Here is a 21,566-nt window from a genome sequence, read left to right on the forward strand (position 1 = left end):
CTGTTGTCTTCTGCCCGTCACACCCCAAGCAGGGATGAGGTCCAGCCAGTATCTGGATGGGAAAACTCAGCCCATTTGCAAGGTGTTGGCTGTTCGGTAGGTGGCGCTCTTCCCTCTGTGGGTTTGGCAGGTTGGACTCAAGGTTGGGAGTCCAAACCACCCCAGAGCCATCTTTGCACGGCTGGGGGAGGCAACTCCAGTTTCCCAGCCTAAGGTGACAATCCATCCTGTTTTGCCCGGGACAGGGCCTTTATTTAAGCTGGCTCGCAGGCATCCCAACTTAAAGAAAACGGGCAAATTGTCCCATATTTTACAGGGCTCCTGCTCCCTGGCACCCTGTGTCTTGGGGTGGCAGCCTCTCCTCCCAGGGAGCTCCTCCCCTGGGGGCTGCCCTGTTCCCTGGAGCTCTGCACCTTGTGGCAGCAGCTCCTGCTGCAGGAGAGCTCCTCTGGGCGGCAGCTGCCCCATTCCCCGGCCCCCCACGGTAGCAGCCCCCACTGCCAGCAAACTCCACAATGGGGTGGCTGCCTTGCTCCCTGGTGCCCTACACTTAGGGGGAGGCAGCTCCTGCTGCCAGGGAGCTCCTCCATGGGGGCTGCCTCATGCCCCGGCCTCCCCCACCTCAGGGAGGGAATGTCTGCTTCATTCCCTGTCTCCCCCCTGCCAGGAGGCTTTGGAACATTCCCACCATCAGGGAGTTCTGGAGCCCCCATCCTCCACTCCCCTTCACCCCTGGTGCCTCCCCATTGGAGGCTGCAGAGCCCCCATCCCTGGTGCCTCACCCTGGAACAGGAGCCCCCATCACCAAGGAGCCCCGATACAGACAGCATCCCCCTGCCCCCGCCACCATCCCTGGACGCCGGTGCCCCATTTTTGCCATAGGGCAATGTGGCCACCCTCTACGTGTCATAATCTAGCTCTGTTAATTCAGTTCTTCCCATCTGCAATCCCCCTGGCCAGTTCCAATCAGAGAGGAGAGAGGTCTTCAAGGCCCTTTTTGCACAAGGTCACTGTGCAGTATTCCACCCTCCAGCTGAGCTAATAATACCTTGACCAACTTTTTGGGGCACAAGGTCATCTGCAAAGCCTTGCATGAAAGGCAACTCGTGCAAAGCACGGGAGTTTAAAGAGCTGCAGAAGCTATTGGGAAGCTGGAGGGATGCACTCAAGAGTAAAAGACAAATACAAACGTCACTCGGCTAAGAGAGGGGAGAGGGACAAAGAGCATAGTAACATGCTGAGAAGGGAGAGGAACTGGCCTAATGAACAGGGGTATAAACAACAAGAAATGAGTTAAAATTCAGAGAACCCAGCTGAAGATTGGGAGAAAAAATGAAGACCCCCTCCCCACCCCTGTGTAAACAGTAACATCTATTGGTCCTAGCTCTGGGTGGCCAGCCAGTTTAATACTAGTGTCAGAGGGGTCATCGGGTCAGTCTGTATGCACAAAATCAATGAGAAGTCCCATGGCATTTTACAGACTAACTGATTTTTTGGAGCACGAGCTTTCGTGGGCAAAGACCTTGCATCTGACGAAGCAGGTCTTTGCCCACGAAAGCTCGTGCTCCAATACATCTGTTAGTCTATAAGGTGCCACAGGGCTGCTTGTTGTTTTTGCAGTTAGAGACTAAGAGCCAGATAGCTGTGGATAGAGTGCAGAGCCATATATTATACATATCTAGATATATAATCCCCCACACCTCGGCAATCCCAGCCCCCCGACTCCAACCCAATGCTTTGGACTCACTGGAGCCACTGCTGTCACGTGTCTTTCCCTCCAAAGCTCTGGGGTGCACTGAAGAGCGGCAGACGGTACTCCAGGCACGTGGGTCCAAGCAGGAGCCGCATTTCATTGCTCAATGAGCCACATGTGGCTCGTGAGCTGTGGGTTGGCCACCCTGTCCCACGAGTTGCAAACAAGCTGCCCTGTCCTTCCTATATGCTAATTGGGTCAGTGGGCTTCCAGGCCAGGAAAGGTTGAGAACCACTGCCCTGAGCTGTGGCACAATTTCCATAGGGAAGTGACAGACATACCCAGGTTTGCAACATTTCAAATCAAACAGAACAATAAGAAAGCTAAATAAGTTGTATTTGCACTGTGCGTCGAGGGGAAACCCAACAGCCTGGATTCCAAGGGAGATGAAGCTACGAAGTGTGGCTGAGTTGAACTGTAAGCCGCAGTATCGGTGAAATTCCTTCCCCGAGATAGGGGCTGGTTTACCCCAGAAGTGCCCTGCTCAGAGTTCTTCCAAGATTCTGCCCTCAGCTCCGAGCGCTCCATTTTCTCAAGGCCCTGGATGAAAAGCGCTCTGTCCCACATACACAATCATGCAGTTACCAGGGCCTCCCAGATAACTGGGGCAGGCACATCACAGACAGACACGTGGGCTGTGCTCGCAGTTAGGAGACAGGGATGAGCTACCTGCCAGGCACAGATGAGATAAGGAACAGCCCTGCTGCCTGGAGGACGCAATCCATGGAGGAATCCAGGGCAGGGACAACAGGCGGGCAACGTGGATGCTGCTGCAGTTGAATTGCACAGCGCTGTGCTCAGGGACCAAATAAGCCGAGACTAAGCCCACAGGGCACACGTCATTCTCTGGAGACCAAAGAGGGGGCTGGGCTGGCAGAAGTAGGCTCCTGGTGATTCAATCAGCTTACGATTGCCCAGAGCTTATCAAAACAGTAGATGAGTATCAAAGGCTGTTGTCTTCTCTGCTGAAGCAGAGTGGGAACATAAGATGCATCACGAACTGAGCTGGGGACAGCTGGAGGTTGACTTTTCCTCAGCAGGAAGGGAGAGTCTGCCAAAGCCAGCACCAGTGCGCCCCCTAAGCCGCATTTTTGGGCAGCCAGACAGCAGAGTCAGGTGCCGCTCAGCTGATCAGCAGAGCTCCCAGACCTGCCTACACCCAGCAGCACGTCTATCAGTGGTGCACATCTCCACACACCTCGGCGCACAGAACAAAATTTATTCCACACACGGATAGAAATAAATTAGAGGGAACACTGTCCAGCACCTACCTCCTCCCTGGGAGCAAAGGACGCCAGCTGCTTGATCTTCATGGTCTGGTGGTTGTTGCATTTCTTGCACAGTAAGATCTGGCTGCTCACCCACTGCTGCGGCTTGGTGGGGTCGCAGAAGGTGGTGGCGCCTGACACGACGTGGTTGAGGTGCTCCATGTACTGGGCAGGAATGGGTTTGTTGTAGTCTCCGTTCTGTCAAGCAGCAAAGAAAGGCGTGAGCTTGCGAGCCCAGCACAGGGCCCATTCTCTGTAGAAGTTTCACCATCAGGGCCCTGGCCCCATACAACGAAGAAGAAATTAAGCCAGGGTTCCAGCTCTTCCCCTCCCCTCCCCGCCCCGGGGTCCTGTACACCGCTACCAGCTGTGTTCCAGGCCACACTGCAGAGACATGTGCATGAATCTGTGCTGTGAATTGTCCACTTCCTCTGCACCCCTCCTCTCGCTGCATTAAACACCCAAGGAGCTGCTGCCGGGGACCGAAGGACCCTGCATGTCCTTAAGCAGCTACAGGTAAAAGCATCCACCCACCCAAAAAATTTCTCTGCAAATGCCACCGTATAGCCAGCGACAAACCGATTACCACAGCACGTGTCTACAGCAGCCCGCCATCCACCAACCCCCAGCTGGCAAACCGGGTTCAATCCAGAAGACAAGCCTCTCAAGGCACAGGCTGCAGCTGAGCAGGCAGATGTGCTGGCCACAGGCTAATGCTGGGGCAGGGTTTCTGCGGAGATTTTAGAGCCAAACAACATAATAAAACATGCACAGCTCAGAAGCGGGAGAGATTTGGCAGGATGCAGCAGAAACAGCTTCTCCTGCTGTACGTCTAAGGAGCTAATTGTAGGGGAATGGTTTTAGAGGGAGGGAATACAGAGAAGGGCAGACAGGCATGAGAGCGTGTCACAGACAGGCTGGACTGAAATCCTTGCTGGGGACATAAGGCCATGGGAAGGATGGTTGTGCGGCTAGACGCCAAGGACTAGAAACCAGGAGACTGGGGTTCTATTCCTGGCTTTGTCAGGGACGCACTGTGCAATTCCAAGCAAATCCTTTGTGCCTCAGTTTCTCAATGAAAACCAGGCACAGCACAATTGAAGGCGGGGTTTAATCGTGCTCTGTAAAGCCCTTGGAGCGTCTTGGCTAGAACGGGTAGCGCTGCCTACAGTTAAGGCTACGATCATTCCATTTTCTGTTGCGTATCAGAGCATGGACCTCCACACCGGTGTTCCCTGGAAGCAGAGCACTTGGGCGGACACCCAGGAGAGGTTCAAATTCCATCCCGCTGATTAGCGGGGTGCCCACAGCCGGCAGCGTGTGTTTGCGCTGCTGGTGCGCATCCGCACTTACCAGGATGCCCATAACAAAATTCATTACACCCAGGGATGGAAGAACTTAGAGGGTGCCCTGGTCTATGCAGCAGCAGGGAGGCAGAATTCCCAGCACAGCACAGGCCAAGCAAGCGCCTACGAACAGCAACATGGCCAAGGCAGCACAGGCAGCGACTTGGGCTAGTCGGCCGAGTTCAGCCTCACACCCCCCCTCGCTGAGGTGCAGAGCTGAGCAGCAGCCGCCACGTGGCTGTTGGGTCACCTGGGAGCTCACGCCCAGCTAGCGCATGTCTGTCTGCCAGGACTGGGCCGTGCGCCTCCCAGGCACTGGGCAGACGCCCTCCTGCCAATTTTCATGGTCCGAGTTCAACCTTCCTGTGTTGATCGCTCACCTCAGGCCAAATTTACGTACATTTGACATCCCAGCTGGAATAGCTCAGCCTTTTCAGAGAATGGGGCTGGGGAAAACGACAGCTTAAAAAATTCCTAAAGACGTTTTGTTGAGAAGCCTCTATCATCTCAATGCTCTGGACCAGGAGCTTGAAAGTGGACGGTGTCTCCCTTCCACTGTGCCAATGAACAGGGCGATGGGGGTGTGTGTGTGTGTGTGTGTGTGTGTGTGTGTGTGTGTGTGTGTGTGTGTGTGTGTGTGTGTGTGTGTGTGTGTGTGTGTGTGTGTGTGTGTGTGTGTGTGAGATCACGATGGGTCCCACATCCTCTCAACACCATGAGGGCAGGGGCAAGGAGCCAGTAGCTGGCAGGCAGAGGTGTCCTGAACCCTGGACTTTGGGGGACCTTGCAGAGCCCAAAGGACTAGTGGGGGGCCTGAAACTGGTGGCAGGGGTCAGCCCTGCACCTTCCCCCCAGCAGCAGGAAGTGGAGCAGCCCAGCTCCAGCCCGCTCTGCTCCCCTGACTCCCAGCCACCAGCGAGTGCAGGTCTCACCCCTTCCCTTGAGCATCACAGCTCAGGGGATTTGTGGGCAGCCTGCTGCCCTCAGCAGGTATTGGCCACCTCTCTCCACACTCACAGCTGGTGGGGTGTGGAGCAGTTTGGGGCCAGGTTGCTCTGCTTCCTGCTACTGGTGTGTGTCTGAGAGAGAGATTGAGATGGGGGGGGGGTCACAATCCCTGCTGAGGGCACCAGACTCCCCTGCTAGGCCCCCAGAGCACCTTGCTCCCATGGGAAGGGGCTTGGTGGAAGGAGCAGAGCAGGGGCGGGGCAGATCGAGGGTGGAGTGAGGCCCTCTCCTGGGCTAAGGGTGGCATGGGGAGACATCCTGGGGAGAGGGATGCGTTATGTGGTTGGTGTCTCTCTTGGGTCCCACCCCAGCAGTCAACATTGCCCATGAAATCCCCAATTATAAATGGTTGAAAAAAATCTCATTTTGCACATGCTCAGTGGATACTTGTTAGTGTAAGACAGATAAAGTCCCTGAAGAATTCATCTGCATTGAGCATACTGGGTCCTAAGAGCCAGCCCCCCACCCTCCCAGCAGCCTTCTGGGCAGGCAGCCTCTACCGTACCTCTTGGAAACCATTGTACTGTTCACAGTTAGGACAGTCCCAGCAGTTGCGATTCCCGTATGGCACCACAGCATCCTGGTTGCAGAACCAGCAGTTCACAGTTGTGTGTGTGGGCTTCTTCCTGTTAGAAACAAAGGGCATCAAACTGAGCTGGGCCAGGGACCTAGAAGGAAAGAGCAGTAGCTGTTCGTTCAGCCGTGTTTTCCATACCAGCCCGAGAACAGGAAACAATATTCCCAGCCTGCTCATCCTCTAAATCTGTTTCTTAAACTACGTCCTGCAGAACACGGGCATTTCACAAACAGCTCGCAGCTGGGCCATGAGAATTTGGAAAAAAATTATTCAAAGTTTTACAGTACTGTACCATTTTACAATGACTACTAACGGAAAACACCAAAACATCTTAATTGTGTGTCTCGCAAGAGCGGCAGTCACCTGGCAATGTTGCAAGGTTGATTAACTTTGTGCTGGCCTCCCCTTTCCTCTAATCTTTTTCTCCTAGCCATACGGTGGTGTAGCAACTAACAACAGTGTCCCACGCATGCGCTATGTCAGTTGCTGGACATCAGCTAAGGCATGCATGTGGCCCGTGACGATTTATTGAATGCATTATTTCCACCAACATGATTAAACAGAGGGGGTGCGTCTGAAGTAGCCGGCACAACGTTGAAATAGCACCCGTCGTGTCTACACACGCCATGTGCTACTTCGATGTTGAACATCAAAGTAGGGTGTGTGTAGACAATCCGCGTCCCGCTACTTCGAAATAGTGGGGTCCTCCATGGCGGCCATCAGCTGAGGGGTTGAGACGCTCTGTCCAGCCCCCAAGGGGCTCTATGGTCCCTGCGTGCAGCAGCCTTTAAAGCACCACAGACACGGATTTCCTGTGGCAGGAAGCTGAGAGCGTGCAGGCAGCAGCACACGCACGTGCTAGCCCTGCACACCCTCCACAGACCCCGACCCCTCTAACCAGTGCCATGGCATTGAGCCAGCCCCCTGAGTGCCCCCAGGGCTCCCCTCCGGAAGGGACCCAGTTACCCCCAGCAGCCAAGCGGGGGGCCAAAAAGAGCCAGGGCCCCTCCTGGTCAGAGGCCGAGCTCCGAGACCTGCTGGGGCTCTGGGGTGAAGAGGCGGTGCTCCACGTGATGGGGAGCGAGCGGAGGAACGCAGAAGAGTTCGCCTGACTGGCCGAGGGCCTGGCTGCCCGGGGTCACCCTGCCCGCGCTCCAGATAACGTCCGGAGTAAGGTGAAGGAGTTGCAGCAGGGATACGCCCAGGCCTGGGACTTGGCCAGCTGGTCTGGGGCTGCCTCTTCCACTTGCCCCTATTACAGGGAGCTCAGGGCCATTCTAGGCGCCTGGGACACCTCCTGCCCATGGCCACCCTTGACACCACGGCCAACGAGCCCCAGCAGGCCTCGGAGCCGGACCGGAGGCCACCCCCGCACCCTGGGGCCCACCCGAGGAGCACCCCCCCCAGGACAGCGGAGGAGGAGTCCAGCAGCAAGGAGGATGGGGGGGCTCCTCATCAACCTCTCCTCCCAGAGCACCAGCTGGGCGCCCGCCCACCGGGCTTCCCCCAGCCACGGCAACGGATGGTCAGGTACATACCCCACAGAGCACACACCCATGGGCCACAGGGTGGGGGCACCAGACACGACCAGGAGCCTCACACCCCCCCAGCGGACCCCAACCTGCAAATGCCCAGCCACAGTACAGTCCCAGAACGGCAGCACGACCATCAGCGCCCGTCAGCACCCGCACCCATGGACAGAACTCAGCCTTAACCCCGGGAGCGGGGGGGACAATGTCATGGCGACAGCCAAAAGGGACATCAAACCCACTGATGGGGACGGAGATGCAGCACCCAAGAGGTGACTGGGGGAACGGGCCAGGACACTGTACTAACAGCCTTCTCCTCCCTCTTTCCAGCTGCAGCATCTGATGTCCCAGGCAGCCAGGCAGCCTCCGTCATCCCCGACAGCCCGCCAGAGGTCAGCCACCGCCAGCGCCCGGAGACACCCCCAAGAGCAGCGGGATGGTCCCACCACCGCCGGACTCTGGGGATGGCCCTTGTAGGCCCCCAGCTCCTGGCAGCTCTCCGGAGGCAGACGGAGGTGGTGGAGGAGAGACTCCGCTTTGACTGGGAGGAGTCCACCCGGCGGTGGGTGGCATGGGAGGACTTTATGGGGGTCTTTCGGGACATGGCCGGGTCGATCCAGGAGGCCGTTGCCTGGTTCCCGTGCCCCGCTGCCCCCAGGCTGCCCTCCCCGCCGCCCCACCCGCCTCACCGCCTGCAAGCTCCACAGAGCCCGCTGGGGCTGAAGACCAGCCAGCGGAGACATCCTGGCTGTACTTGCCAGTCCTCCCAGCCGGCCACGCCAGGGACCGTGGATGCGGGGGTGTGTGTGTGTGTGTGTGTGTGTGTGTCACGAGCCGTACCCACCGGGGCTCACACCCCTCTACCCCCACCCCGGACTGATGGGCCAACGGCCGAGCCGGCCGCCGGGCCCCCACGTATATAGTTGTCCCCCTTTTCGTATATTGGTTGCACTTTCTGTTGTGAACAAAACAAGTTTTCAGGTTTCAGAAAAAAGGTTTTATTTTCCAAAAAGCTGGAGGCGTGTGCTTGTTGGGGGGGTGGCGTGCGGGTGTTGGGGGCAGTTTGCGGGCAGTGTGTGTCGGGGGTCTTCTGGGGAAGGCCAGGGAGGTGCTCAGGGGTCTCCCTGATTGAAGTGGGCCCGCAGGGCCTCGCGGACCTGTACCCCGCTCATGGTGGGCCTGGCAGCTGGGTGCGGCAGCCAGCTGGGGGAAGCCCGTGCCGTCGTCGACCGCCCACCCCTGGATGAAAGCCTCCCCCTTGCTCTCAACGATGTTGTGGAGCGTGCAGCACGTGCCCACAACATGGGGGATGTTTTGGAGGCTGACGTCCAGTCGGGCATGGAGGCGCCGCCAGCGGCCCTTCAGACAGCCGAATGTCCTCTCCACCACCTGGCAGGTATGGTTCAGGCGGGCATTGAACCGCTCCTGGCTGGCGTCGAGGTGGCCAGTGTACAGGCGCATGAGCCAGAGCTGGAGGGGGTAGGCCACGTCCACCTCCGCTCTCCCTCTGGGGGATGTAGGTCCCCGCCTGCAGCCAACGGCACAGGCCTGAGTTCCTAAAAACACGGGCATTGTGTGTGCAGCCGGGCCAGGGCACGTACACGTCCTGGAAGCAGCCCTGACTGTCTACCCTGGCCTGCAGGACCACGGGGTGGTAGCCCCTGCAGTTTATGTATCTTCCTCGCTGTGGTCCGGGGCACAGATGGGGATGTGGGTCCCATCCAGGGCCCCGAAGCAGTTCGGGAACCCCATGGAGGCGAATCCAGCGACAGCTGCATCCAGGTCCCCGAATTGGACGACCCTCTGGAGCAACATGGCGTTAAGCGCACGGCCCACCTGTGCGGAGGGAAAACACAGGCGCCCATGAGGCTATGCAGAGTGCCCCAGGGCCCTTCCCCCAGGCCCCCCTCCTGGGCACCTCTCCGGGTACCCCACCTGCCCCCTCCCTCCCTCCCCAGCCCCACACCCGGCCCCCCTGCCCGCGCCTCCTTACCTCCACGATGATGGCCCCGACCGTGGCCTTTCCCACTCCAAACTGGTGTCCCACAGAGCGATAGCTGTCTGGAATGGCCAGCTTCCAGATGGCTATTGCGACCCTCCTCTCAACAGGGAGGGCGCGCGCATCCAGGTGTCATGGTGCCTCAGTGCTGGGGTGAGCCACTGGCAGAGCTCGAGAAAGATCTGCCAGCGCATGCGGAAGTTCCGGAGCCACATATTGTCGTCCCATTCCCACATGACGAGCTGCTCCCACCACTCAGAGCTGGTGGGGTAGCTCCAGAAGTGGGGGAGCAGCTGGTGGGGGAGAAAGAGGGGAGCACAGTGGTCGGGGTGTCCCCGTCTGCCTCCGGGGAGGGCTCCTCTGGCAGGAGCCACTGGGCGGCCTCCTGGGCAGCACCTAGCAGGGCACTTTGCTCCCTGGATGACTACCTGGAGGGCCTCCTCTTCCTGCTGCTGCTGCTGGGTGTCCATATCTGCTGTGACTTGGTCTGCGAGTGAGTGGCTACTGCTCTGCAGACCTCGTGCTGTGCAGGCCGGGTGTGTCTGGGAGGGGCCCTTTAAAGGAGCAGCTTGCTGTTGCCCCGGAAGGGCTAGTCCAGCCTGTGACCCAGTCCGCGGGCTTTCCTGGCCCCTTATTTCAAAAGAGGGTGCTTGTGCGTGTGTGTGTGTGTGTGTGGACACTCCACATTTCCTTCCGGGGCGGCTCCTTTTGACGTTCCCTGTCGCTACTTCAATGTTGAACGTCGACGGCACCAGCCCTGGAGGACACGTAGACGATACGTGTCGAAGTAGCCTATTTCAACGTTCTTACTCTGAAATAGGCTACTTCGATGTAGCGTGCTAGTGTAGACGTAGCCAGGAAGTACATTTCTTTTTAAAAAAGCCAGAAGCGAGTGAACATACGGCTGCAGAATGAGGACCATCAACTAAGTAGATTTTCCATAGGCGTTCTGCATAAAAATGTATTATTGTTTGGTGGTCTCAAAGCAATTAAGAAACACTGCTCGAAACAACACCAAGATTCAAATGATCTTTCTTAGGAGGAGGCAGAAGTGCTCACACCAGGAGAGTACCAACAACAATGGCTTTGTCTGGAACCCCACTCTGCTATTTCTACCCCCACAGAATTGCTTCAGGTGCCCTCCCCAGCCTGGTTAGCATCAGCACAACCGAACGGGGCACAAGAGTACCGTCCGAGGCAACAAGGCCCTGGCCTGCATTCACATTTGTGCTCCAGTTTCTATGGGAACGGGAAGCTGTGGCGGTACCGGAATCTGCAGAGACCATCACATTCTATCAGGCCACATGTGGGCGTATCAGAAATAGAATGAGAGACTGGCTAATTGCCGTGTGCCCAAACTGCTCATAGCATTAAAGGGACAAAGGTAGGTCAGATTTGGCCTCTCAAGTTCAGCCACATGTAAACAGAAGGTTTTTACATACCACTAGACAAATGGATTGGCAGGAAGAACTGAAGGCTAAGTAGGTCTTTCCTAATTCCTTCACAATGTTTCCACAATCTTGTAACAAAAGGCGGAGAAAGCAATTTTTGTTCAAAATGCAACTGTTTCCTAGGCCTCTGTACTTACAATCCAAGCCCTCTGTGCAGGGCTAGCACATGGAAAACAGGGAGACTAAACAGAATGAAACTAGCTAGTCATTGCTGCAGCCCTCTGCTTGCACAAAGGATTCATCATCATAAACAGGTTAATTAGACTGTCAGGCAAGATGCTAGATTGACAGCCCTGGGAACTGAAATCATCCACCCACAAGACAGATGGAAGGCACTAGATGGGAGGCCTTCCCCGCCTCAAGCTTCCTTTGTCACATCTCTTTTAGAGGCAAGCAGGGGAATTCATTCTCTGCACCCTATTCAACGCGTTGTCTCTGTGCCAATAAAAGTGCAACAGGGAGATTTCTGAGACATGGAACCACTGCAAACTCAAACCCAAACTCAATCCTATAAGCCACTGACTGTCTGAGGGAAACGGCTTCCATTCCCCATCCTTCTGTGCCTGGGTTTCAACCCTCAGCTTTAAGCAGACAAGTGCTGCAACCCAATCCCTTGCACTTTCCAGTCCCCCTGTTTGAAAACAAATCCTGATAAAACAGGAATCTCAATGCATTTAGCCGCCTTCATGATGCGGCCCGATTGGAGGGGTCTATAACAAAGGCTCTGCTTCAAGTCTCAGCATTTGGGATTTCTAGGATCTCTCCAGCAGGACTCGCTGATGTGGTTTTTGAACCAGGAACTGAGCCAAGAAATAAGTTTCCCTGTAGTTCAGAGAACACAGCGAACCTGTTTGGGTTTATTAAAGCCAGCCAACCAGGTCACAGAGCGAAGGACCAGCTGTTTGAGCCAACAGCCAATCAGTGACTGTGTACAACAGCTGTTTAGAGCGACAGGGCCAGCTGCTACCCAATCAAGAATAGCAGTCTCTACTTATGCCAGGCAGCAGCAGACTCACCAATAGCCAGCACTGTGGGAAGGGATCCCCATGGTGCATGGCGGCGAACACTTGTGTGATAGTTGACCCCGGGGGATAACATAAGACTCCAAACAGAGCTGATCTGTGTCGAGGCAGGCCGAGGGGTGGAGGTCTCCTATTTCTGCAGCAGTAGGGCATGCAGGCACTTCAAGGGTTTGGAGCTCGAAAAAAAAAAAAAAAAACACAGGCGCTCCAGCTGCTATGAGAAACTTCCCATCCTCCTGTGTGAAGAATTTGCTCTCTGCCTCCAAACTCTGTCCTTTTCGGTATTTTATCAATAGGACTTCTGTGCGTCTCAAGCCTGCATGGGAGTCTTGGTGCCAGTAGTACTCAAATCTGCTTTGAGTTACACAGTTGCCTTGGCCTTGCCTAAAAACAACCTGGGTGCTTATCTCTCAGGTCAGGTCCACCCTAGACCTTAAAGGCTATTGTAAATGCACCATTCCAGCTATGGCAATTGCGTAGTTGGAATCGACAGCTACAATTGACTTACCTGGCTGTCCTCACTGAGGGACGTTGATGGGAGAAACTCTCGCCATCAATCTCTCTTATTCTTTGCGAAGTACAGGGGTCGACTGTTGACCCCCATCAGTCGATTTTGCATGTCCACACTAGGTGTGTGAACCAAACCCCCAGAAGATCAGCCCTGACCAGGTAGTGAACATCTACCCTCTTCTCAATGCTACCATAGCTGTGTTGCTGCAGCAGCTTGAACGATTAAACCCAAGACGTGTTCACTGGGACTCGAGGGCAACTGAAGTATCTGTCTAATTCTGCCCTTTTTCTAGGAGGTGGGCAAGATGGTTGGGCCAAACACTCAAAGAAATGGGCAAGGGGTTGGGGCTGCTGATTAATGCCAACCTGACAGCAGCAGCTGAGCCCGTCCCACCTACTTCCTTCCCCCTTTTGACTGTTTAGAGGACAGCCACCTGAGCTGTGAAAATAGGAGAAAAGCTGCAATCAAAACACAGCCATTCAACGGCTGAGTGACCGCAAAAGTTCAGGGGAAGGAAGATCTGGAAACACGGCTCCAAGAAAGCACAACTGGAAAGAGGATGCAGATGGGTCCAAGATTAACTGATCTGTATGGAAAAAGCCTTATAGCACAGTCAGGGTGGCCAATGGACTTGCTTAAGAAGAATATTCTTGAGCCCCAAATGCCCTGCCCCCAACCCAGGTGTGACAGATCCTCAGACTCAGAGGAAACCCCCCCCCCCCCACCAGTGAGCACATAAAGGGGTAGCATGTTCTGCACCCCACTCCTCTCCGTTAGAGTGAAATGCACTCAACAGGCATGGCATTCTGGAACAACAAGAGCTTTTGTGCAGGACAGTGCAGTACTCAATTTCAAGAGTTGGAGGGCGATTATCCAGGATTCTCCAACCCAACTCTGTTTATATGCCCTGCACTCACTCCCACTGGCACCGGCCGGCCAGACCACTAAGCTGATGCAGTAACAACTTCAGTTCTTCTGGTCCGAACAGTAGAAATGCCACTGGAAGTCTTTCCCCTCTCCTTGCTTCTCACTGCTCTGCACCTGCTCAACCCCACTCTGCAATACAATCCCACTCTGCAACACACAGACACCTTAGGACTGCAGGAAAAGCTGCTTTAAAGATTAATCTGAAAAATCTGTCCCAGTTCTTCTCACAGGCACCATCCAGCATCAGTCAGCTGGCCACAGAGGCCCATTGGAACTACAGCTATTGGTAGAACAAGAGCAAAAGGCCCACGTGCTGGGGTCGCAGTCACACAAACCCACAAGACGAAGACAGAAGCCAGCCTATGAAGAGCAATGGCACTTGTTCATCAGTGGACTGTGGCCAGCTCTGCCGGCAGCCACACAGCAGCTCCCTTTGAGTCCTGAATTACCCAGCAGCCTTTGATGAGGGATCATGACAACTGCATCCTAGGCAGCCAGTGAAGAACATGTGTATAAACTCTCCCAGTGCTCTAGTGCGGGGACTATGCCAGGACATCAGAGACAAGAAAGACCCTCTGAAAAGACAGGGTATGTCCAGATGATAGGGGGTCTTTCCTTTTGATTATCCCCTTTCCCAGCTCCATACTCTTCAGCATCCAGTCCTGCAACTCCTGTCTCTCTTCTCTCCCCACTTCTGCCTCAGAGCCTCCAAGACTGCTTTCCCTACTCTGCCTGAGGCCAGGTCTCCGCTACACCCTCTCCCCATTGAGCTAACCTATGCAACTTCAGCTACACAAATAGTGCAGCTGAAACTGGAGTACTTAGCACAGCATCTTACACAGAGCAGCCCCCACTGACTTTTCGCCCATCGACTCCAGCTACTCTTCTTGTCCTGGTGGAGTACCAGAGTCGACGGGAGAATGCTCAGAGGTCGATTTATCGTGTTTAATAAAATCGATCACTGCAGCATCTATCCACAGTCTAGCATAGACAAGCCCTGACTAAGAGATGTAACCAGGGATAATTCACAGCTGTGTCAGAGGTAGCACTGCTGTTGTTGTTACAGAACTAGTTCCATTAAGGAGAATCTATACATCTTCTTTTGATAGGGACCGGTTCCCACCACAATCCACAAGGGACCCTGCAGCAGAGGAAGCTACTGACCAAAAGATGTGAGTGAATTTCAGAGAACCAGTGATGTGAGTATATATCAGGATATAGGATGCTCGCTAGAAGGAAGTTAATGGGAGTGTGGGAGGAACACGGGCACTCCCCCTTAATGCAAGACACTCCTGTTCCAGGCAGGGGGAGGGGCTGGGTTGCCTCATGCCCCCCCTAATTCAGAACCAATCCTCTCCCCTGCTGCGGGGGCAAGGCTACATCGAGAAAAAATTGCAGAAGGTAAGAGAAGCTGTTCCCTCCATTCCCTGAGAGAATCCTAAGGCAACTAGATTTCTCAGTTGTATTTTAAATGTCCAATGTGCTCAATTCAAGCAAGACACTGGAAAAAAAAAACAAAAAAAAACAACACACATTAAAACAGGGGAGAGGGAAGGGAGATGCCCTTCCTTTCGATTCAGTCCCAGTCCAAGTAAGCCACAGTCTCCCGGCTATTCACCTTTCAGCAGCTGGGCAGACCACTATATAGGTGATTGGCAGGTGCCTCACATGGATTTCAGTTTTCCTCTGGATCCTCCAGAAAGATGGGCCAGAGGACATGCACCTCAGCCATTTAGCAATACACGAAAGCAGTCAAGTAGCACTTTAAAGATTAACAAAATAATTTATTTGGTGAGCTTTGGTGGGATAGACCCACTTCTTCAGACCATAGCAAGACCAGACCAGACTCAATATTTAAGGCACAGAGAATCAAAAACAGTAATCAAGGTGGACAAATCAGGAAAAAAAAAAAAAAAAAAAAAATCAAGGTGAGGAAATCAGAGAGTAGAGGGGCAGAAGGCAGGAGGGAAGAGAGTCAAGAATTAGATTAAGCCAAGTATGCAAATGAGCCCCTACAGTGACCCAGAAAATCTCCATCCCGGTTCAAACCATGTGTTAATGTGTTGAATTTGAATATAAGAGAGAGTTCAGCAGCCTCTCTTCCAAGAGTGTTGTGAAAATTCCTCTTCAGTAAAACACAGACTCAAGTGATTAACAGAATGGCCCACTTCATTAAAATGCTGGCTGACCAGTTTGTGGATCGGGAGTGTTTTTATGTCTATTTTGTGCCCATTAACTCTTTGTGTGAGCGAGTTTGAAGTCTGTCCAATATACAAAGCATCTAGGCATTGTTGGCAGATGATGGCAGATATGATGTTAGTTGAGGGACATGAGAATGTGCCCGTGATTCTGTGAATAACCTGGTTAGGTCCAATGATTGTATCTCCAGAAAAGATATGTGAACAAAGCCGGCAGTGGGCTTTGTTGCAAGGAAAAGTTCCAGGACTGGTGTTCCTGCAGTATAGACTGTGGCTGTTGGTGAGAATCCTCATAAGGTTGGGAGATTGTCAGTAGGAGAGAAAAGGCCTGTCACCTAGGGCCGTCCGGAGCGTGGCATCCTGATTAAGGATAGGTTGTAGGTCTTAGTACTGGAACTATAGACACAAAAGGAGGCATGGGGAGCATGTTCGGCCTGCCTCTGAAGCTACAGCTACACTGATCACGGAAGATCGACCGCTCAGGTTCAACCCTCCAGGGTGCCGATTCACGCATGCGCAACATGGCGCATGCCAGAGTCCACGAAGGTCGATGGGAGGAGCACTCCAGTCGACCTTCTGCCAGGAAGACAGGGACGAAAGTCGACAGCTGAAGAGATGATTTTAGGTACGCAGCTGTCAACCTTACAAGTGAGCGTAGACGTAGCCTGAAGAACTAGGAAAAAGAAGCGCTCTCATCCCATCCAAAAGCTTTCTGGTACAAGAGACTACACAGGAGAACCAGATTAATCCACACACAAGCACTTTCTCACAGGAAGAACCTGAAAGACCTGATTCCCACAAACGTGCTTCTGTTTCTCACCTCCAGATTTTGCGCTTTTATCAGGGTGGTGGAACGGCGACAAAGGGTTTAATACTTGCTGGTTCCTTCACACAAAAGGGGCAGAATTTCTTTGGCTCCTCCTACTTACTTAGGACAAGAAGCAATAATCCACCTTGGGTGACCCTGTAATCTGTTGCCATGGACATGGGTTCAAAAAAAATCAGAAGACCCTGACCTCTTGGTTGGAAGAGGGGAAGATGGCTTTTGGTGAGAGCAGGAGGTAGGGATTTTACCCATCTCCATAAAGGGCAGAAGTGAAGGATGAAAGCACGGGGCACAGAGAGATGTCCCCAGGCTAGATGCCAGGGGAACTGTTCCAAGGTTCTAGAATGACACAAGCTGAGATCAAGTTTTAAAAACATATTAATAAACAAATTGACTTCTTTGTTGACTCTTCCCTAGAGGCAGCCAGGTGCTTCTGATCAGAGGGTCAATGCTACATTTTAAATCAGTGCCCACAAGCCCCCAGATTACACCAGCAGACTCTCTCTGAACACCTCTCCTGCCCCTGGTCCTCCCTCACCCAGTGAGTCAAACTGTCTGAAAAAAACAGTCCCGCACCAATGGAAATGTGAGGCCGAGTACAGCAACTTGACGGAAGACTGCTTTAGGGGATCCCTGCACTGCAGCTGGGAACCTGTTTCCAGCTCTGGGCAGACAGTTGCAGCAGTACCACAAATGTTTCAAGTGTAGACAAACACCCTGACCTGATTCAGGCGGCAGCCATGTTAATCTGTAGCTTCACAAACAACAAGCAGTCACGTAGCCCCTTAGAGGCTTACAAATTGATTAGGGCCAGAGCTTTTGTGGGTCCTACTCGAGTTCACCTATGCAACAATACGGGGCTGCAGACCACACGCAACAAGTGCTCTCTGTGCCATTCATTTCCGTGGGATGGGACGGCACAAAGCTAGGCTGATGGGGTCGGGGGGCCTGCTAGCAGAAGGGATTTCAGAATTAACAACCCATTCGCCTCTATGGGACAATTCACCCTTCTTCAAGGTTCCACCCCCAGCTTCCTTCATCCTCTCTACAGGGCTGCACTTAGCGAAGTACATGCAACTGGGAAGCAATGGAATCGTTTTTACGAGTTTGGCTGGAGGTGCTCAGCACAGCTATTATCCCCCCATGGTAATCACGACCAGACCCCGAGAATGCGTTCAGAACACCAGGCAGAAAGGGCTCAGAACCAAACAAAAAAAAAAAACTTAAGAGTCTCTAGATTCTGTAAACACATTCCACCTGAGACTGGGGATGTTAATCTTTTGGGTAAGGATTACTGGTAACAGCCTGGCACAGCCCTCCCCATCCACCCGCTGTGGGCAGGAGGTTGCTCCAGACTTGCGGGGCTGCCAGGGGTGAGGGGGCACTTCAGCACAACTGGAGGAGAAAAAAGCAGTTCCCATCTATGGCAGCTCAGGGATAGGGAGAAGCTGGGGAAGTCGCAGAGAGGGATTGCTCCAGCCAGGCTGGAACAGCCCCAGTCCCTGCTATGCTGTGGCCCGGGGGTACAATCCAGTAGGGACAAACAAGATCATCTGCAATGAAAAGGGGAGCACCCCAGCCACCCTCCTCCCCCATCCAGTCTAATCAGTCAGCTGCTTCAATCTAACTTTTAACTAGTTGGTTAATTAAACAGGATTTCACATCCCTACCTGCGACAGTTACACAAAAAGCGAGTCCCAGATGTGTTAATCTGTATCTATAAAACCTCAGGAGAACACATTTATTTGGACATACGATTTTGTGGGCAAAGCCCCATCCCCTTATTTTTCTATTTTAAGCAAAGCAAAGTCATTTCATGGTCTCAAAGGGCAATTTGGCTCAATCAGCATCAAGAATATTCATAGAACCACGGTTTATTTCATGGAAGATTGTTGCAGGCCATCCGTTTCCTTGCTAACCTCAGCGGCAATGGAAACGTCAAGTCTAGTACTGAGGGGTAGGGAACATTCACTGTTATCCTGTTTGTTCATTTATATAAAGTCTAAGTGGTTTGTGGGGTGACAAATTTCTTACAGATGCTAGAGTATCGCAAGGGCCCTTTCAGGGGCCTCAGGGAAGGGAGGTGCCCCATAACAGTACCTGTAAGAAATTTAAGTGTGGCATAAAGTACGGGGGGGGGGGCCTCAGGAGAGAAGGGTGCAGGAGTCAGGACAGGAGATTGGGGTAGGTCTGAACAGAGTAGAGTGGGAGCTGGAGGTCAGGGGTGGGGGGAGAGGCTTTGGCAGTGTTGTTTGGTTATCCTGCCCTTGTTCCCGACTGGTGTCCTCCCTTACCCCTGGAATAGAAAGGATGAGGACACATTGGAGCAGGTCTGCCAAAGGGCAATGAAAATGATGCACATGACCTAGGAGGAAAGGCTGAGGAATTTGGGCTTATTTAATTTGCAGAAGAGAAGAGTGAAGGGGGATTTGATGGCAGCATTCAACTTCCTGAAGGGGGTCTGAAGAGGATGGAGAGAGGCAGTTTTCATTAGTGACAGATGGCTGAACAAGGAGCAGTGGTCTCAAGCTGCACTGGGAGAGGTATACGTTGGATTAGGAAAAGCTGTTTCACCAGGAGGTGGTGAAGCACGGGAATGCATTACCTAGACAGGTGGTGGAATCTCCATCCATACAGGTTTTTGAGTCCTGGCTTGACAAAGTCCTGTCTAGGATGATTCACTTACGGTTGGTCCCGCCTCCGGCAGGGGGCTAGACTTGATGACCTCCTGAGGTCCCTTCCAGCCCTAGGATTCAATGATGCTGCCGACACCATGCGACCAGGGTCCCAGCTGACAGCCTCAGCTCAAGGTGGAGGGAAGGACTGGGGTAAGGAGGCTGGACCAGAGGCCTGCCCCAGAGCCAGCCTCTTTCTTACCCATGTATTGCATCAGGGACACCAGCCTACTTCCATCTTTGGTCTTAATAATCCTGACCTGTTCTGTTGGAGATCCCTTATTTCCACTTGAACTATCAAATGAACCTTACCCTGGCCCAGGGACTGCCTACCACTCCAATGAAGCACTTTACGGGTGACAGCACTGGCCAAGTTTGCTCTATTACACAAAGTTTGTCTTGCCAAAAAGCACATATCCAACACCGGTTTCAAGTTACGCTAGTCCTAAGCTTTTCAACTCATCTCCCTTTGCCCAATACAAATCCTGATTCACGCCCGGATACACAAGGCCATAAAAGATCATCTGTGAAAGGAATAAGCCAGAAAAAGAGCGCACGTGGGGGAAGATAATAAATGGACACTTGTAAAAGATTGTAAAGCTTCCGAAGGCCAGTACAGCTCTGTTCCAGTTAGCAGGAATCTCATCTTTCTAAGCTGTTCTGCTGCACCACTGTCTGGGCATCTCCATGGCATCAGTGTACCTACTTGGCACTACTTTTTGCTAGGGGCATCCTGTTTCATTGCCCTTACATAACTCCTCCCCGCTCTCAAAGTCAACCCAACAAAAGTGCAAAACAAGCCAGGCTCTCTCCCCTCCCACACAGTGCATTGTTCAGTTCAGGAAAATTAGTATAGGAGTAGAAAAGCTAAGCTTAAAGCCAGAGGCCAAGTCTGTGCTACAAACTTTGTTCGGTATAACTAGGTCACTCAGGAGATGTGAAAAATCCACCCCCAAGAGACAAAGTGCAGACAACGCTATGAGGATGGAAGAGTTTCTTGCAGAGGTGCATTAACTAGGACCATGGGAGCACTCCTGCCAGCCTAGTATTGTCTTCGTTAAGGCCAGGTCTACACCAGCATACCCTAAAAACATGCAGTCCTGTAGCACCTTAAAAAGACTAACTTTTACTTATTGGGTAATGAGCCTTTGTGGCTAAGACCCACTCAGATCCGCTCCAAATCCGATGAAGTGGGTCTTACCCACAAAAGGTGCATTACCCAATAAACAAACTTGTTAGTCTTTAAGGTGCTACAGGACTGCTTGTTTTTTGCGAAGCTACAAACTAACACAGCTACCCCTCCGAGACCAGCATTCCCTCTAAGCTGTGCCCTTCTGATTAGCAGAGCACCCACAGCCAGGTTGTGTGTTTCTATTGATGGTGCACATTCACAGCTCTGTGAGCACAGAAAAAATTTTCCACACACATGGGAAAGATTAGAGGAAACATTGGTCTAGACTATCACTTACTTCAGTATAATTATACACCTGGGGAAATTCTGCATCACTGCACAATGTACAATTTGTGCAGAAATAATACTCTGTGCAGAATTTTGTTTCCGAACCCCCCCACCACCACACACATCCTGCAGAATAGGTGCTGCAGACCTGATAGAAAGCTATTGGACCCAGTAAAAGTCTGGCTCACCAGCTCACAATGAGCCTGCGCAGGAGACACAGGTTGTGTGGAGCAGAGCCTATGGCTGACCTCTGGAATGGGTCTGATCAGACAGCACCCCATGGGTGGGTTCCAGGGGAACAGGGTGCTGGTGTCTGGGCTGTGGGAACACCCTGCTCCCACAGTTTGCTTCAGCACTCCTCAAATGCCCTCCCAGCATACACACCCTTCCAGCACCCCCAAAAATCCCCTCTATACCCACCTTTCCAAGTCTCCCGCACCCAGCAGTGTCTTTTACTTAGGAACTTGAAATAGCTAATCCTCTGGGGACAGAGTTTTAAAATAAATAAATAAATAAACTAAGAGACTAGAGGGGCAGATTTGTTTCCCACTATGTGCCCAGCTGGCATGTGTGACATACCCCAAATGAGGCACTCAACAAAAGCACAGGGATTTTGTTAATTCTCTACTCAGGGGAGAATATTTTGTGTTGTCTGACTTGTTATACACATACTTGCTGACAGGTCTTTTGAAATAAGTTACCAAAATAACTGAACCTGGAGTGATTATTTTGACAAATAGCATATGAAGACTTTTTTAATATTTCAGCAAATATTTCCACGAGGAATAAGCTTTCATCGCTCAGGAATGCAAATAAGCCACCCTCCTGAGTGATGTCATTTATAACTAAGCACTGGTCTCCAGTGGACACAGCCACTACTCTCACAGACAGTGATGGAGGTGCAGTTTAAGTGTAGAGCTACCAGGAGACTTCTGTAAAGAAGTTATTGCAATACAGCGAACAAAAAAATGCCAGCCACTAAAATATCTATTGGAAGAAATTTTAATTCATAAAATT

At 52.7% G+C, this 21,566-nt stretch overlaps 1 protein-coding gene across 1 annotated transcript in view; it reads right to left on the bottom strand.

Annotated features, from left to right (window-relative positions):
- Positions 1-21,566, bottom strand: part of TMEM201 (transmembrane protein 201) — a 59,112-nt gene that overhangs the window by 35,898 nt on the left and 1,648 nt on the right. The window contains exons 2-3 of the mRNA XM_075018038.1: positions 5,881-6,001; positions 3,025-3,219 (exon numbers count right to left, since the gene is read on the bottom strand). Of these exons, the coding sequence (XP_074874139.1) occupies positions 3,025-3,219; positions 5,881-6,001 (316 nt within the window). The remainder of the gene's footprint in view (positions 1-3,024; positions 3,220-5,880; positions 6,002-21,566) is intronic.

The sequence above is a fragment of the Carettochelys insculpta genome, chromosome 23 (genome assembly GCF_033958435.1).
Source record: "Carettochelys insculpta isolate YL-2023 chromosome 23, ASM3395843v1, whole genome shotgun sequence".
Lineage (NCBI taxonomy): Eukaryota > Metazoa > Chordata > Testudines > Carettochelyidae > Carettochelys > Carettochelys insculpta.